Below are 18,278 nucleotides of genomic sequence, written 5' to 3' on the forward strand. Positions count from 1 at the left end.
CACACTGTGCACCTTCTTTACTACTCTGTCTACTTGTGTTGCTACTTTTAAGGAGCTATGGACTTGGACCCCAAAATCCATGTCAATGCTGTTATGGGTCCTGCCATTAACTGTATACTTTCCCCATACATTTGACCTCCCAAAGTAGAGCACCGCTCACTTCCCTGAGTTAACTCCATCCGCCATTTCTCTGCCCATATCTGTAACTGAACTATATCCCACCATCTCATTTGACAGCCTTATTCACTGTCCATAACGCCACCATTTTTTCTGTTTTCTACAAACTTACAAACCACCTCATCTACATTTTTGGAAAGTCATTTATACATATCACAAACAATGGAGTTCCCTGTGGAACACCACTTTTCATAGACCTCCAGACAGAATGACATCCTTCCACTACGATCTTTTATCTTCTATGTGAACCATGTGATGAATAGGAAGCAGTTTGGGCTCAGCAGCCAGGGTAATGTTATTGTTAGTCTCAGTACTTCTGAGCACAGAGGAGAAATCATTGTGGCCTCCATCTCCCAATTCCTATCCAATATTACTGGGTGAGAACAAGGCGGGCTTGACTAGGATTCCCCCTGCTGTCAAACAGCCTGTCTGTACTCTATGTATGTAGTGTGAACAGCTAGAACAAAGCTCTGAATGGAGACCGTTACCTGTTATGATGTTCTCTACTAAAGAATAGAAGCTGGAGAGATAAAGCTATGATAGTAATTACTCTTTTGAGCTGGGAAAATGTATTCCCATCAGCAGTGCTTTTTTTGTGGACAAACAGTTGTCGATACGCACTGTTAATAAAGATATGTGTCACGTGGTCTGAATGCGAAATAATAATGATGAACTTTTTAGAGATGTTGGCAAGCCAAAGGCGCAAGAACCATCACAAAAAAATACTGTCTGCCTATAAGGTGGAGATGTATAGTCGTACAGCACAGAGACGGGTCTTTTGCACTCTCCATCCACAGCCATGCCAACCATTTGGCCCATCTATACAAATCCCATTTGCCTGCATTAGGCCTATTTGCCCAAATGTCTCTTAAACATAGTCATTGTTTCTGATTACAGCATATCCTCTGGCATTATGTTCCAGATATAGGGCACTCTGTGTAAAGAAAAATACAATCAGGTCCTTCCATTCACCTTAAACCAATGCCCTCTAGTTTTTGATTCTCTTACCATAGTAAAACGATTCTGATTATCTACCCTATCTATGTCTCTCATAATCTTATGTACTAATCAATCACCTCTCAGCCTCCTGCTCTCCAGGAAAACAAGCCAAGCCTGTCCAATCTCTCTCCACAACTAAAGTCCTCCAATCCAGGCAACGTCCTGATATATTTCATCGGCACTTTCTCCAGTGCAATTGATGGTGTGGCTACCAGAAGTGCTCACGATAATCCAAGTATAGCCTTAAAGAGGCAACCTTTAAGTTACTGCTGTTTGTCTAACAGAAATTAGCCCTTACAGAATTCATAAATTACACCCAAAAATCTGAGATCAGGAATAAAATTCGTTCTCACAGAATTATGTGAAAACAATTTTTTCAACCCACTTTTCCTGACGTATGTGCAAATGGTGTGGCTTTGTGTTCTGGAATATCAGCGTATGGACCATTTTTTAGGAATGCAACCATGCCCTATAATTTATTGTATGTATCCCACCCCTTCCCAAAACACATTACCTAGCATTTGTCAGGATTAAATCTATCTACAAATTCTTTATCCAAATTTCCATACAACCTATGCTGTGGCATGAGACAACCTTCCTCGCTATCCAAAGTTCCACAATTTTTTGTGTCATCCACAAACGTACCAATTGTACCCACTGTAAACTCCAAGCTGTTAACATACCAAGTTATATCAGAAAGATCAGTGCCTACGGCCTCCAAACTGAGTGTGCTGCATCTGGTAGCCGCTTGAAGGATCTCAAGACAGCTACATGACCAGGTGGGCTAAATATTGCTTCTGTACTTGTGTGGGGAACTTGTCAAGATTTGGGGTCAGTTCTTCCCTGTAACAATAGTTCATTCTCTATCCCAGGCCCATGGGCTGATGACAAACGGAGAAGCTGAGCATGTTGGCAAAGAAGGGAGTGCACACACAGCTCAGACAAGGCCTCAGGCTGAGGCCCAGCAACAGAGCTCCAGCGACAAACCTCTAGGTAAGTGCAGGATGCTGAAAGAGTCACTTATTCAACCTTGAAAATATCCTCTTGACAAAGGAGTATGAAAGGACCAAAGGAAGAAGCCAGGAATGGAACTGATATGGATCATAGAGCAAATGTGTGCTAATGAGTTAAACTGTTAGAGAGCATTAATTGAAGTAGCAAAAAACTAAACTTTTTTCCTTGCTGAACCATCGGACCTGAATAAATAGAGCAATGCAGTAACTAACCTGATTTATTGTGCATTGCACCAGTGTGTCCAAGAGAACTGGTGCAGTGACAGTTGATTTTTGATGCCTCTCAACTTCATAACCCATCAGGAATTGTTAATATTATTGTGTCTGTTTGTGGTCAGCTCATTCCCATTTCAGGTTGGTCCCTTCCAACCAGTAGGCATGGGAAACCTGCCATTAGGCTGAATTTAGAAACAAGTGGTAGAGATGAAAGTGCAGTGTCTGACCTAATGTCTTGCAGGAAATGTAGCATTTTGTTCGAGACTTTCTCCTTTTTGGAAAGTTGAAAGATAATCATCTACCAAGTACAGCAATTGAGGGAGGTTTTCAAATTGAGTGTATTATAGATTGCAAAGAGGGACTGCAGTCAGAGCCCAAGTATAGAATAGAACTGAAGAATGAGATAACAGAGGTGGGAGCATCCCAGTGCTGTGGGCTATTCCACTATGCTGGCTAGTACTTTATTGCCAGCTGGAATTGGAGTGGCTGCATTGCTGAGGTTCACTGCACAGATAATGCTACTCTCTAAATTGGACAAATTCTACTGTGTCTCCTTTGAAAGGAGCAGCGAACTGAGAGGGAATAGGAAGGATTCTATATTTAATATTAACTACAAGGAATTTTAGGGCAAGTTTCATTGATGTGGTTGAGACTGGAGCGTGGAAGGGTGATATAATTTAGAATGTGGTTGTTACCAGGAGCATTTCAATACATTATTCTCCACAGAGTAACATTACCACCTGTTGGCATCTGCTTGCTACTGCATCTGTCAAAGGTTCCCCTCCACACAAACTGAAGTGTAAGTGGCCGTTAAGGTGAATTATATTCCACTGCCACCATTTCCCAAAAAAATCACTTTGATTCAGTTATCAAGAAATTGGTGACAGCACTGGATGCAACAAAGGCTATGGTACCAAACAACATCCCTGCTGCTGTCCTAAAGATATGCACTCCAGAACTAGCAGCACATTTAGTCAAGCTGTTCCGGTACAGTTACAACAGTAGCATCCACCCGACAATGTGGAAAATTGCCCAGATTTGTCCCATTCAAATGCCCTTGGAAAGACAAATCCAATCTGGCTTCTTATCACCCTGTTGGTCAATTAACTAACAAGTTATAAAAATTGTCTCTGACAGTGCTATCGAACAGCATTTGTGCACCAGGAGCCGACTCACTGATGTCTAGCAAAGGTTTTGCCTGGGGCACTCTATTCCAGACCTCAGTAAAACCTTGGTCTAAACATGGACCTGAACTAAACTCCAGAGGTGAGATGAGAATGACGGCCCTTGACATCAATATAGCATTTGATTAATTGTGACGGCAAGACACCACGTTAAAATTAAAGTAAATAGGCATCATGGAGAAAACACTCCAGCAGTATAGGTCATGCCTGACACAAAAGGAGATTGTTGGAGGTCAATCATTTTAGACTCAGCACATTGCTATTTAAATTCCTCATGACAGTGTCCTAGACCCATTCAACTTCAGCTGCTTCACCAGTGCCTTTTCTTTCATCATGTGATCAGAATTGGTGATGTTCATTAATGATTTGACAATGTTCAATTCTATTCCCAATTCCTCAACAAATGAAGCAGTCCACACCTACAGACAATAGGCAATATTTAAGCATGGGCTGATAAGTGGCAAACAATGTCGAGACCCTATCATAAACATCCTGGTGGCCACCACTGAGGAGGAACTCAACTGGAGCAATTACATAGATATCATGGACACAAGAGCAAGTCAGAAGCTGGGTTTTCTTGAATTAGTGATTCACCTTCTGACACTCAAGCCTTTTACATTATTTGCAAGTCAGGAATGTGGTGAAATACTTTCCACTGGCCTGAATGGTCGCAGGTCTACAATTCTCCACTGCCTGAAACATTAATTTACTCCCCCAATGGTGTACAGCGGCTTAAGTGTGTCAGGAGTTACACACTAGGAGTTACTCTGACGACATCTCCCAAATCACTACTTATATCATCGGGAAGGATAATGGCCAAATGTGTATGGGAACATTACATCTGAAGATTCTTACACAAGACATAAATATACAAGACATAAAAACACATAAAACAAGCCATCCTGACTTAAAAATATATTATAATTTCTAGATCTAAATCCTGGAATACGCTCCAAAAAACATAATGGATGTACCTAAAAAAGAAGGCTGCAGTGGTTTGAGAAGGTGGCGCACCTTTACTTTCTCAAGGGCTATTGGAGATGAGCAATAAGAGCAGGCCTTGCTGACAATGGCCAGATCCTGAAAATAAACTTAAAAAACACACAAATAGTAAATCATTTTATTTTTTAAGGTTTAATCAATCTTTATCAAAATTCGTTGAGGGCTAGTGTGAAAACATTTGCAACAATGTTTTTACAAAAGCCAGAACTGGGGGCTACACATAAAAAAAGGGAATGCTGGAGATGCTCAGCAAATCAGGTGGAGAGAGAAAGAAAGTTGATGTTTCAGATTAGTGGCCATTCCTCAAAACAATTCATTTGATTTCCAGCATCTGTATTTTCTTGCTTGGGGAATACAAATGCTTGTCAAATTACAGCTCTTTAGATAATGGTCCTAACTCGGAAGGGTTAACTCAGGCACATTGTCTTCACCTCTTCCAATGATCCTTATAGGAGAATGCCACGGATTGCAAATGAGGAATGACATTTTGAAGGCTGTTGAGCAAAAAGGAGACATGCAGAATACTGGAACTGATGAACAGATGGACAAGACTGGGAATCGGGAAATGTTAATGGATAATGTGGAAGAAAAGGACAAAACTGAGAATTGTGAGGAACTGACTGAGACTGATACACCAACAGTGACTGTAAGAGATAATGCAAATGCAGACCAAATAGAATGTACTGCACCAAATCCTGATGACAGAGAGAAAAGTGCATGTGACACACAAAACACTGGAGATAAAGAGGTAACTGAGAGAATAAATAGTGCCCCGGGATCTGAAGAAGCAATGCAGAGCTATAGTTGCAGAGAGGAGAGTGAGAGTGAAAGTGATCTAAGAATAAAAGTGAATCAGCTGCAGGAGAATTCTAAAGAGACTTTGAATAATGAAGAGAGGTTTCAGAATGAACAAGGGGGTCCAGGTTTCCATGGAGGGATGATCAAGGAAAAACATATTGAAATTGGGAATGATGTAAATGTTGTACACAATGATGTTATTGGAACAGGAGCTGACGATCAAATGATTATGGAGAAAACTCAGCAAATAGTGCAGAATGTAGTAGAAAAAGCTGTAGAAATTTTTCGGCAACAGATGTCTGGGCATGAATTGCAGGAGAAGTTGCCAGATCTGGGAGAGGATGTTTGTGTAGGGATAGTGTCACCTGAGGTGAAAAGGAGAAACTTAACAAGAACACAAGAAATACCTGGTGAATCTGACCAGGTTGATCAGAAGGAACTAGATAGGGTGGTGATACAAAAGGCAGAACATGAGCAAACAGTCATTGGGACTGTTCAGGAGACTGAAATCTGCTCATCATATCTTCAGGATGATGTAATCAAGAGTGAGGAGATTGGCCCATTGCTCAATGATCAATTTAGGTCCGGTGGAGAAAGCATCTATGAGATAGATGGAACAGAGAAAGGGGGATTAAATGATCTGGGGAGGAAGAAGCAACCAATAGTTGGTGGATTCACAGTTTCTGAAGAGCTGGCAGAAGTAGAAGAAATGGCAAAGAAAGTTGAGGTCGGGAATGGTTTAACAACTGGAGCAGCCATGCAGGAGTTGGAAGAAGACAAAGATGATACTTGCCGATTGGGAGGGGAGAAAGAGCCTGTGATAGAAGATGAAGTCAACCATGCACTCATTCATAATGAAGATCAAGAGTGGAGGGATGATGTGGTTGTGAAAGAGAGAACAGAAATGTGTCCACAGGATGAGGAAGTGAAGGATTGTGAACTAGGAAAAGAACAGCTGCCAAATGAAGGTGAGCCCAACACAACTGCAAAGCCAGAGGATGGGGCCAGACAACTGTTGCAGCATCAAAACGTGGAAGACAGTTTAGAACATGACTGTCTCCTGAAAATTACATTGAATGAGGAGAAAAATGAGATAGAAACTGAGAATGAGAGTAACATAGTAGAATTTGAAAGCGAAGTCAAGACGCCCAAAGGAAATGAGGATAGAGCAAGAGAACTTGGGGAAGACGATAAAGGGAAAGTTAAAGGCCATGGAAACGATAAAAGTGAGAATAACATGAAAGACAGTGACATTGAGGATTATGAAGCGGATGAAGGTACTGACAAAGAGACTGTTACAGATGGAATTTCATATTATAGAGAGAGTTGGGAGATAGATGAGGTCAGTGAAAGTGAAAGTGCAGGAAGTGTCAAGGGCTCCAAGGCTAATGTGGATGGAGGCAATGATGGGGATAATGACCAGGAAAATAACAGCAACATTTCAAGAAGTGATCTATATGAGACTCTTGGTCCGAAAGAATGTACCATTAAAAGACAGAAAGAATATAAAGCAAATTTGGAAAGCCAAGGAGAAAATATTGTGATGGACATCTCTGGAGATATTAGCAGTGAGGTTAAGATTCTGGCAGATGAAAGTGAGTTTCAACGCCCCTGTTCAAATATATTTGGGGGACCTGAAGAGGAAGATGATGAAATCAATTGTTCCAAGGTTGAAGAGGAGGATGAGTCCAAAACCTTCAAAGAAGTGGATGATGATGCCACATGTGAAGAGGTTGAAGTCATAAGCCCCATTGAAGAAGACAATGAAGTCAATATCCCCAGGGGCAAGGATGGAGAAGAGGTTAAAAGTACCAGAGAAGCTAATAGTGTCAACGGCATAGAGGGGAACAAAGTAAAAAACTCCAGAGTTGAGGAAGAGAATGAGGTCAGAAATCCCAAAGAAGATGATGAAGTCAAAGATGAAGAGGGGAATGAGGTCAAGAGTTCCAGAGAAAAGGATGATGTTGGAGATGAAGAAGAAGATGATGTCAAAAGCTACAAAGGGGATGATAAAGTAAAAGATGAAAAGGTGCATGGGGTCAAAAGTCCCAGAGAAAAGGAAGATGAGGTTGATGAAGAGGAAGTTAAGGACAAAGGTTTTAAAGAAGATGAAGTCAAAGATGAAGAGGGCGATGAGACCATAAATCCCAGAGAAGAGAATGATGAGGTCAGAAATGAAGAGGAAGATGAGGTCAAAAGTTCCATAGATGATGATAACATCAAAGATGAAGAAAGGGATACGGTCATGAGTTCTGTTGTAGCAGATGATTCGAGTATAGGTGACGGTGGGATCAAAGGCTCGGGAGGAGATGAGGATGATGAAATCAAAGTTCCCAGAGGAGAGAAAGGGGGCCATTTTAAAGGGTCCGGAGAGGAGGAGGAGGAGGATATGATCAAAAGCCCCAGTGATTTGAATGATGAGCTCGAAGGCCCCATAGAAGAGGATGATGATGTCATAGGGCCCAGAGGTAAGGAGGGAAAAGTCAAGAGACCCCGAGGAGTGGAAGGGCTTGACTTCAAAGACCCTGAAGATAAAGAGAAGAAAACAGTCAGGACTGGACAAAAAAGTGATGAACAACATGGCACAGACAGTCTAGGAAAAGAGCAGAGAAAGGAGAATGAAGTATGTACAGTTGAAAAGTCAGACGAAACAAAGGTTACTGATCTGACAAGAAAGGGAAATCTGGGTGAAATCATGGATGACAAAACTGTGTGGCATTTAAAGGGGCAAGTTCATGACAGCAGCAAAACCAATCAATTGGAGAGTAAGAGCTTTGAAGAAATATCTGAAGGCAAACCAGAGAGTAATTTCAAGAGTGTTCATAAGGCAATGGATAACAAAATTGAACAAGAGATGGTGAGAGAGGTGGTGACTGGAATAACTGAAGAGCCAACAGCACAAGAGCACCTGCAAGCTGGGGATGAGAAAGAAACAAAGCAAATACTGGATACCAATAATTGTAATAAAATATTTGAGGATAATACCCAGACATCAGAAAGGGTTGTTAGCAGTTCCGAAGAAAAGGATGAAAAAGCAAGGTGTGAATTAAATGAAGAACTAACAGAAGGTGGGCAGCAGGATTCATCAATGGGTAGCATGTCATTGGGGGAAGTTACTAACCAAAGAATTCAAGATGGTGAAAAAGTGATTCTTGTAACAAGTGAAAGAGATATTTCTGGCGCCAATAAAGAACAAAAGATACAGGACTCTGAGACAATCAAAACAAGGATAGAAGACACAACAAATATTCAGAGTGGTATTGAAGAACAAGAGATCAGAGGCAAAGATGAGGATTCTGAGAAAGGGCAACAGTTTGAGTGGGATAAAGGGACAAATGAAATGTTGCAAGGTGAAATTCGAGATGATAAGGAGGCACCTATGAGTGAGGAGGAAAGGGGAAAGACATCTGCTGAAAGTGAGGCTGAACCCAGGTCCAATGAGAATCTAAAACCTAACACTGATTGTGATAAGGATGCAGAGTATGATGAGCAGCCTCAGAGTGAGAGTCAGAAGGGCATGTCCAACATAAGTGGAGCAGAAGGAAATATGAAAGTAGCAGATGATGAAATGGGGCTTTCTAAGATAGCAAAGGATAGTAAGAGAAAAAGCAAAAGTAAAGATGAGTGTTCATTATCATGAGATCTATTAGAAGTCAGTAGATTTTACTGTAATCACTTTATCAGAATTGTTATTTTAATATAAATGTGTATATTTGTCATTTATGATGAAGCTTAATTTTGCCCTGAGCTGTTATTTGCACTATATTCTGAGGCTTGCTCTATCCTGCTTCACTAGCACCCAGCTTCTCTAGCCTTTGGCTACCTGCACATCTTGCCTGTACTTTCAGTTTCCCATGATGTGCACGGTCTTTGTGAGCAGATCAAGGTAAACCTTGCACTTTCCTCAGACCACAATTGGCTACCTGTCTTAAACTGATCTTCTTGCTGCCATGTAGCCACAATTTCATGGTGCAATATGAAGATCAAGGCCATGATTGTTCCGTTAATGCTGAGCAATTATACAATGAATACTTGCTGCTTAATGAAGTGTTTTGAATGCAAAATCAATATGAATTGTCAGTACACAATATAGATTGGAGGGATCCAGGTTATTTTTCTTTTTGAACAATAAAGCAGTTGGAAAGGGGCTGCAACTGGGTCACAACATGCCAGAATTAGGCTGAGCAAATCAGACAGATTCCTCACCAGTATCCAGTGACTCTCTTATTAGAGATGGCAAAATCAAGTGAGGTTCTTGCTCCTGATCACCCTCTAATAACTACTGCATACTGACCAGGTAGGGTTTCTGTCTCTGATCAATGTCCAGGACAGGTAAGTTTGCTAGAGTTGTTCTGAACACTGTGTAGTGACTCTTGGGTTAGAGAGAGACTCTTTGTGATACAACATTGCTACCTGTCTACTTACAGTGCCTTCCATAATGTTTAGGACAAAGAGTCATCATTTATTTATTTGCCTCTGTACTCCACAATTTGAGATTTGTAATAGAAAAAATCACATGTGGTTAAAGTGCACATTGGCAGATTTTAATAAAGGCCATTTTTATACATTTTGGTTTCACCATGTAGAAATTACATAGTCCTCCCATTTCAGGGCATCTTAATGTTTGGGACACAGCAATGTCATGTAAATGATAGTCATGTTTAGTATTTTGTTGCATATCCTTTGCATGCAATGACTGCTTGATGTCTGCAATTCATGGACATCACCAGTTGCTGGGTGTCTTCTCTGGTGATGCTCTGCCAGGCCTGTATTGCAGCCATCTTTAGCTTATGCTTGTTTTGGGGGCTAGACCCTTTAGTTTTCTCTTCAGCATATAAAAGGCATGCTCAATTGGGTTCAAATCGGGTGATTGACTTGGCCACTCAAGAATTGACTATTTTTTAGCTTTGAAAAACTCCTTTGTTGCTTTAGCAGTATGTTTGGGACCACTGTCTTGCTGTAGAATGAACCGCTGGCCAATGAGTTTTGAGGCATTTGTTTGAACTTGAGCAGATAGGATGTGTCTATACACTTCAGAATTCATTATGCTACTACCATCAGCAGTTGTATCATCAATGAAGATAAGTGAGCCAGGACCTTCAGCAGTCATACATGCCCAGGCCATAACACCCCTACTACCGTGTTTTACAGATGAGGTGGTATGTTTTGGATCTTGGGCAGTTCCTTCTCTCCTCCATACTTTGCTCTTGCTATCACTCTGATATACGTTAATGTTCGTCTCATCTGTCCACAAGACCTTTTTCCAGAACTATGGTTGCTCTTTTAAGTACGTCTTGGCAAACTGTAACCTGGCCATCCTATTTTTGCGGCTAACCAGTGGTTTGCATCTTGCAGTGTTGCCTCTGTATTTCTGTTCATGAAGTCTTCTGCGGGCAATGGTCAATGACAAATCCACACCTGACTCCTGAAGAGTGTTTCTGATCTGTCGGACAGGTGTTTGGGGATTTTTCTTTATTATAGAGAATTCTTCTGTCATCAGCTGTGGAGGTCTTCCTTGGCCTGCCAGTCCCTTTGTGATTAGTAAGCTCTCTTTCTTCTTAATGATGTCCCAAACAGTTGATTTTGGTACGCCTAAGGTTTGGCTGATGTCTCTAACATTTTCATTCTTGTTTCTCAGTCTCATAATGGCTTCTTTGACTTTCATTGGCACAATTTTGGTCCTCATGTTGATAAACAGCAATAAAAGTTTCCAACAGTGATGGAAAGACAGGAGGAAAGACCAGGTGCTGGGAGCTCTTTTATACCTGCATTAAGGAGAAATTAAACACACGTGAGCAATTACAAACACATGTGAAGCCATGTGTCCTAAACATTATGGTGCCCTAAAATGGGGGACTATGTATAAACACAGCTGTAATTTCTACATGGTGAAACCAAATTGTATAAAAATACCCTTTAATAAAATCTGACAATGTGCACTTTAACTACATGTGATTTTTTTCTATTACAAATCTCAAATTGTGGAATACAGAGGCAAATAAATGATGGGTCTTTGCCCCAAACATTCTGGAGGGCACTGTAACTGCATGTGATGATTTGTGGCTGCTATTCCTCTGCTTTTTGTTTGAACATTCCCTGAAAAATATCACTTCATTTATATATTCATTTTTGCTGTGAAATTATAAAGATAGACATAGCTCACTCATAGAAACCCTGAACAGCTGCTTAAAATTAAATGAAGCATAGATTGCATCAGAAATTACTTGAATTCCTATTGTTGTGCCTTGAATATATACATGTATCTTGGAGAGGTGAAAAGTCACAGTGTACTGGCCACTGTGTCTAGCCTTATGTTACAGTTTTCATATGGATTAATGTCATTAAGTCTTAAAATAGGCACCGCATAAATGAGGCACTGTGACACAGCTGGAATCTGAATAAAAAGTCACAATATGAATATTTTGATCAAACTGTTCTAAGTTTAGAGTCATTCTGTATTTTATGTTTTAAGTTGAACTGTGACACTGCCAATCAACATGTGATAAAGGTTTTGGGCACAGACTATTCCTGAGTACATGCATATATGGATTTACCGTTTCATAGCGGCAATATAGAATGATAAAACTCTGTCAATGATAACTTAGCTGGTTGCTGCAGGCCATTTGATTAACCATTTTATCCATGGCATGTGTGAGGAGCTGGGGAATGGATTAATCAGTTTCATTGCCCCTTTATTTGGGAAGAAATGATTAATCTGCAGGAACTCCTGCAAAATGTCTGTGCATGTGTAAATGCAAAGGTGTGGTATGTTGCACATATCTTGCTGCATGCCAAGACCTTTTGTGTCATGTGTCTGTATGAGTTTAGATATCTGTTATGTACCTGCATTAAGGTCCCCGCTTCATGCTGGTCTCCACCTTCATCAATATCTCTTGATTTGAGTGTAATAATTTGAGAGTTACTCTGCTGAGCTCTTATCTTCCCCCAAGTGGCAATTCAGCACTGCTGAAAAGCATTGTTCATAATGGTTGAGCACAGGATTAGGTTTGTTTAAAACCCTTGCCAGTCCCAGATTGCCCTCTGCTTACCTTTGGGTCTTGCACTCGATAATTGAATATTCAGAAAGATTACAAGAAACCAACCAATAACTGTGGGTCTGCTGTCAAACAGTTGAAGTCTCCAGGAGTACTAAGGGTAACAGGAATGGAAAACATGCTTAAGTATGGGATGGATTGCAGGTTGAGCTAAAGGATCTGCCTATGATGATAGTTAATGATTATCATTAGGGAGTTGGCACAAACCTCCTGAACTAAAAGTAGGGTAAGGAAGGGAAGAACCTGCTTTCACGTTGTTCATGCTACTAAATTGAATTTATTGCATTTTGACTCTTATGTTTAGTAGAAATAGCAAAACTGGGAGCAGAAGTAAGCCATTCAGCCCACAGCCTGCTCTAATCATGCAACACCTCTGTTTAGGGTAATCAACACATTGCTCATCTTTCAAATACTTTTTTTCTGTCACTGTTAAAAGTTCAGGTTATCGAGTTAAAACTCCATTTTGTAAAGTGAGAATAGAATATTGGGCAATGGGTGAGCAATCCGCTTACCTTCTTCCCACCCCATTTCAGTGTTCTCACATGGATGGATTGAAATACTCCCAGACCCCACCCTAAACCCTGCCACTTCTGTACATCATGTTCCTGACTTAAGGTCCTAAGGAATGGAGTAGAATTAGGCCATTTGGCCCATCAAGTCTACTCCACCATTCAATCATTGTTGATCTATCTCTCCCTCCTAATCCCATTGTCCTGCCTTCTCCCCACAACCTCTGACACCTGTACTATTCAAGAATCTATCTATCTCTGCCTTAAAAATATCCATTGACGGCCTCCACAGCCTTCTGTAGCAAAGAATTCCACAGATTCACCACCCTCTGACTAAATAAATTTCTCCTCATCTCCTTCCTAAAAGAACGTCCTTTAATTATGTGGCTATGACCTCTAGTCCTAGTCTCCCCACCAGTGGAAATATCCTTTCCACATCCACTTTATCCAAGCCTTTCACTATTCTGTATGTTTCAATGAGGTCTTCCCTCATTCTTCTAAACTCCAGCGAGTACAGGCCCAGTGCCGACAAATGCTCATTATAGGTTAACCTACTCATTCCTGGGATCATTCTTGTAAACCTCCACTGGACCCTCTCCTGAGCCAGTACATCCTTCCTCAGATATGGTGCCCAAAATTGCTCACAATATTCCAAATGAGGCCTTACCTGTACCTTATAGAGCCTCAACATTACATCCCTGTTTTTGTATACAAGCCCTCTTGTAATAAATGCTAGCATTGAGTTTGCTTTCTTTAATACCGATTCGTTAGTATCTGTAACGAATCGGTAACATTGTTAAATGTTTCCATTCGCCTGCAAGCTCCATCAGAAAGGAGCTGCCAATGCACTCACAGGTGTCGATCATGGGATAAATACAGATGTAGCTTTTCAGATATTCATAAATACCTAAGTGTGTGGGTTAATCACAAACATTGACCATGTCTCATTACTATTGGTTTCACAGACAGACCTCTACACTACACTGCATGACAAAAAACACCATCCAACATAACCCATTATATTAAGGAGAAATAATTGGTAGAGATTTGTTCCTAGTGTGTAGAATAAATCCTAGTGTGTAGAATAATGTAGAAAACAGGTGATCACTGGTTGGCGCGGATTCAGTCGGCTGAAGGGCCTGTTTACATGCTGTATCTCTGAACTAAACTAAACATCATTGTTGATGAGGCAAAATCAGTGAAACGGGTCAGTGTGAGGAACACAGGCAAACCCCCAAAGACTCAGACACTCACCCTACTTTTAAAGTGCATCATGGATTCACTCCCCACAGAATGGGCTTATATTCTTGAGAGTAGCTAGAAGGTAACATACTGGACTCACGTTGCTCAGGAACAAAATGATAGAAATTTGCATTCCAGCATATGCTTTCCTGGTGATCATATTTTTGTGACAAGTCTAAGTACAGTAAAACTGCAAATATCTGGCACTCTAGGGATTTTGGCCTGACATCCTTGGGACTTTGGAGCAATATTTCAATTGGATATCCAATATCAATTTCCTGCACAATTGGATATGACGCCTATTAAAACCCCAAGGGACTTTTATTTCACTTTTTTTCTCATGTTACACAACAGTGTAATACATTTTCTAGTGAAGCCGGTGAGTTTAAAGGAAGCAGGAAATACACAAACACTCAACACTGGGTACAGCCACAACCTATCCAGATTCATGATCCATGATGTTCCAGCCACCAACCATAACTAAACACATAACCCAGTCTAGGACCTACCCCCAACCCCGGCTCACATTCCAGACTAATTATTAAAACATGCCAGACCATCAGGATTTCTGAACAATCACATCTAGATTTTTGGTGTTTTACTGTAGCTCTTATGTAACATTTGTCTTTCCATGTAATTCATATATCATTTCCACAAGTTGTCTGCTCATTCCCACTAACTAATAAATGTGTAGCTTCTAAAATAACTAATTGTAAACTCCTTTTGGAATAAGTAACCTGTCAATTGCAATAGTGCAATGAAATTATAACACACCAAGGGGCACCCTTCACATCCTTTTACTGTGCAAGTCAAGCACAGTGAATATACTATGCATGTGTGTGGCTGATGATATGCATGGTGGCAATTTGTTATTTTGTCAAGGAGCAAAGCTGCCAATCCACCGGATGTTTCCTGTCTCTGTCATACACGTGCTCACACACCCTCTGTGTAATTTCTGAGTCTCTCCTTTGCTTTATAATTTGCTCTTTTTTCATACTGTCAGCTCAATCTTTCTTGTTCACAGTCTATCTCACTTTATATGTCTGTGTCTGTCTCTTCCACTGCTTGCCTTTATTTCTCCCTTTCTCTTCCTCCCACTTATTCATCTTCCCTCTCTCTCTGGTGTGTTATAATATTTTATGTAACCCCAAATTACAAGGATAATGAGATTTTGTGTTCCAGTTCTGTTTGGTCATAGGGAAATTGCATGCTAAACAAAATGGAAGATTAGACTGTTTGCATGCAGCCCGATGTTCCAGCACTCATACTGACGTTGAACTAAACCTGGGCTCACCCTTGCCGTGCATTGTGGTATGTGAATAACTCATTTAACTTTTTACACTAACTTCAGCATTCCTCATTCTCTTTTGTCCTATGTTTTTCTTTTAAATTAATGATTTTTGCCCTTGCTTGTTCATAAAGATTTATTTTTCCCTTCTGCAGATTTTAGGGTGAATACATTTGTAGATGAAAAGGAAGCATTATTAGAACAGGTAAGGACCCTTGGGGTAGGGAGAACAGGTGAGGCAAGAGGAGGAAAGCAATTTAGGGTGTAAACAGGTTGCAGGGGTGGGCTCAGAAGGAACAAGAAGATGGGAATGGGAGGGAACAGGTGGGAAAATGGGACAAATTAAAGAAGAGGGGTTAAGGGTCAAGGACTGAAAAAGGGGATGAGGAACTGGCTGGAGTAGTAGGAGAGCAGAACAAAAATAAAAGGGAGGAGGCAAACAGGGAGATAACAACGAGGGAAGTGGGGAATAAGAGGAAAGAGGAGGCTTTATCAAGGTTCCAGGATCCGCATTCTTTCTTGTTTCCCTCAACCCTTTTTAGTTGTTTATTTTCTACAAACTGGTGCTCTGTTAAGTCAGATGCTAATCTTGCATCTCTGGACTGTGGTTTCAAATTGTGCTCGGATTGATGAAGTAGATGCTTTCTATAAAGTGAAGGCCTTGGTCAGTCAAACTAAGTGATGAAGCATTCAGTAAAATACTGTATCTTAGGAAGTTGTTAATTGTCGATAAGATCACACTAGTTGGGGTTAGACAATGGGATGGGGATTTGTGGGTAGGCACAGTGAGTCAGATTAGTATTTCAAATATTTTGTGTTCATATTTAGCTTGTGCAAAATTATTTCTGATTTTGAATTTGATTTGCATAAGATTAAAAAATTGAAGGCACAACTGGATGAGAAAACCAAGGGTGGAATGACAGAAAAGGCAGCAAACAGTGATATAATCTTGGAAAATGGGATGGAGGTACAAGTGATTGATGCGCAAAGTAAGTCTCAAATTCCTGTCTTCTGCTTAATGTACATCTTTGCTTACAGTGTGTAAGTATATTTCACATTAGATAGTAGCTAAACACAGATCTCATGGGCTCGAGTGGATTCACGCTCAATTTGGCCTACTTTGAGAATGGCACCCTTGCTCACTGGATTCCTAACCTGGTCAAATTGTCACTCACCCTGTTACGTTGAGCAGCATATATTTAAAAATATATATACTTTCAAAGAATATCTGTAAATAAAATTGCTCAATCACGTTCCTGGCTCTCTCTAGCTACATAACATGGAAATAATAGCAGTGAGAAAGTGTAGCAATCATGTTGAAGAAGGTTACTGCATTGTTACCTAAAGTCAAAATTCTATTTTTTAGTTCAAATGCTAAGCATTTGCTTCACCACATCTCAACAGGTCAGCATTCCTGCCTGACATTTAATTTCCTGCTTATACTGGCTTGTAAACATCTACAGATCTCAGAACATTTTGTAGACACAAGGAACTACAGTTGCTGCTTTATTTCCACCTCTCTTCCAGCTTTCTCCCTCCCCCCCCCCCACATCAATCTGAAGTTGTCTGTCCATATTCTCCAGAGATGCTGCCTGATCTGCTGAGTTACTCCACCACTGTGTCTATTTCAGGAAATGTTGTCTTTGGCCTTTTGGTATTAGCCAGGATTTAACGAGGTTATTCAGTAAAATGTGTTGGACCAATTGGGCTTGTATATTAATCAAACATAGTTTTGATTCTAGACACACAATGCTGGACTAACTCAGCGGGACAGGCAGCATCTCTGGAGAGAAGGAATGGGTGACGTTTTGGGTTGAGACCCTTCATCAGACTAGTTAGAGGAAAGGGAAATGAGTGATATAGGCAGTAATGTAGAGAGAAATAGAACAAATGAAAGATATGCAAAAAAGTAACGATGATAAAGGAAACAGGCCATTGTTAGCTGTTTGCTAGGTGCAAACAGGAACCTGGTGCGACTGGGTGGGGGAGGGATGGAACTCTCGCTCTCAGGAGGTCACAAGCGGCAGATGCTCCAACGAGGTTTCGGCCCTTGAGAAACCAGGCGGCGGGTCCCCACAGTCGGATTCGGGGTCAGCGCCACGGAGACGTCTGGAGAGGACCCGGCAGCGGTTGAGGGCGCATCCAAATGGTGATTATGACAATTGAGGTTGGAGGGTAATGAGCGTGAACATAAAGGCTATAAATGTTGAAATCGGATAAGGAAGGAAAGTGACCATTCTACAAACCCCATCACTCTTTTTCACCACCATCCCCATCCTGGTTCCATTTGCCGACCACCCACCCACTTCACGCACCATATCCTCTCCATCTTCCTCCTTCTGGTTCCATCAGCCCAAGTGCAAGTGCATAGTTCCTTGAAGTTCCTCGACCGCCAGCAACTGCCCTCGACCGCTGCCGGGTTCTCTCCTAACATCTCCGCGACGCCGTCTCCAAATCTGACTGTGGGGCCCGCCGTCCAGTTTCTCAAGGGCCGCAACCTCGTTGGAGCATCTGCCACCTGTGGCCTCCTGAGAGCGAGTGTTCCATCCCTCCCCCACCCAAATTGCACCAGGTTCCCATTTGCACCTAGCAAACAGCTAACAATGGCCTGTTTCCTTTATCATCGTAACTTTTTTGCATATCTTTCATTCATTTGTTCTATATCTCTGTACACCACTGTCTCTCTCTCGTTTCCCTTTCCCCTAACAAGTCTGAAGGGTCTTGACACGAAACATCACCCATTCCTTCTCTCCAGAGATGCAGCCTGTCCCACTGAGTTACCCTAGCATTTTGTG

General features: G+C 41.2%; 1 protein-coding gene across 14 annotated transcripts in view; it reads left to right on the plus strand.

Moving 5' to 3' along the window:
- Nucleotides 1-18,278, plus strand: part of LOC144595877 (leucine-rich repeat flightless-interacting protein 2-like) — a 119,498-nt gene that overhangs the window by 95,041 nt on the left and 6,179 nt on the right. For 12 of the 14 annotated variants that reach the window (XM_078403694.1, XM_078403699.1, XM_078403698.1 and 9 more), the window contains 2 exons: nt 2,049-2,169; nt 5,044-9,877. In XM_078403694.1, the coding sequence (XP_078259820.1) occupies nt 2,049-2,169; nt 5,044-9,029 (4,107 nt within the window). In that variant the 3' untranslated portion in view covers nt 9,030-9,877. Of the gene's footprint in view, nt 1-2,048; nt 2,170-5,043; nt 9,878-15,638; nt 15,689-16,354; nt 16,473-18,278 lie in introns of those variants that run through there. The other 2 variants (XM_078403707.1, XM_078403709.1) reach the window with 2 other exon arrangements.

Source organism: Rhinoraja longicauda, chromosome 8 (assembly GCF_053455715.1).
Source record: "Rhinoraja longicauda isolate Sanriku21f chromosome 8, sRhiLon1.1, whole genome shotgun sequence".
In the NCBI taxonomy this organism is placed as follows: domain Eukaryota; kingdom Metazoa; phylum Chordata; class Chondrichthyes; order Rajiformes; family Arhynchobatidae; genus Rhinoraja; species Rhinoraja longicauda.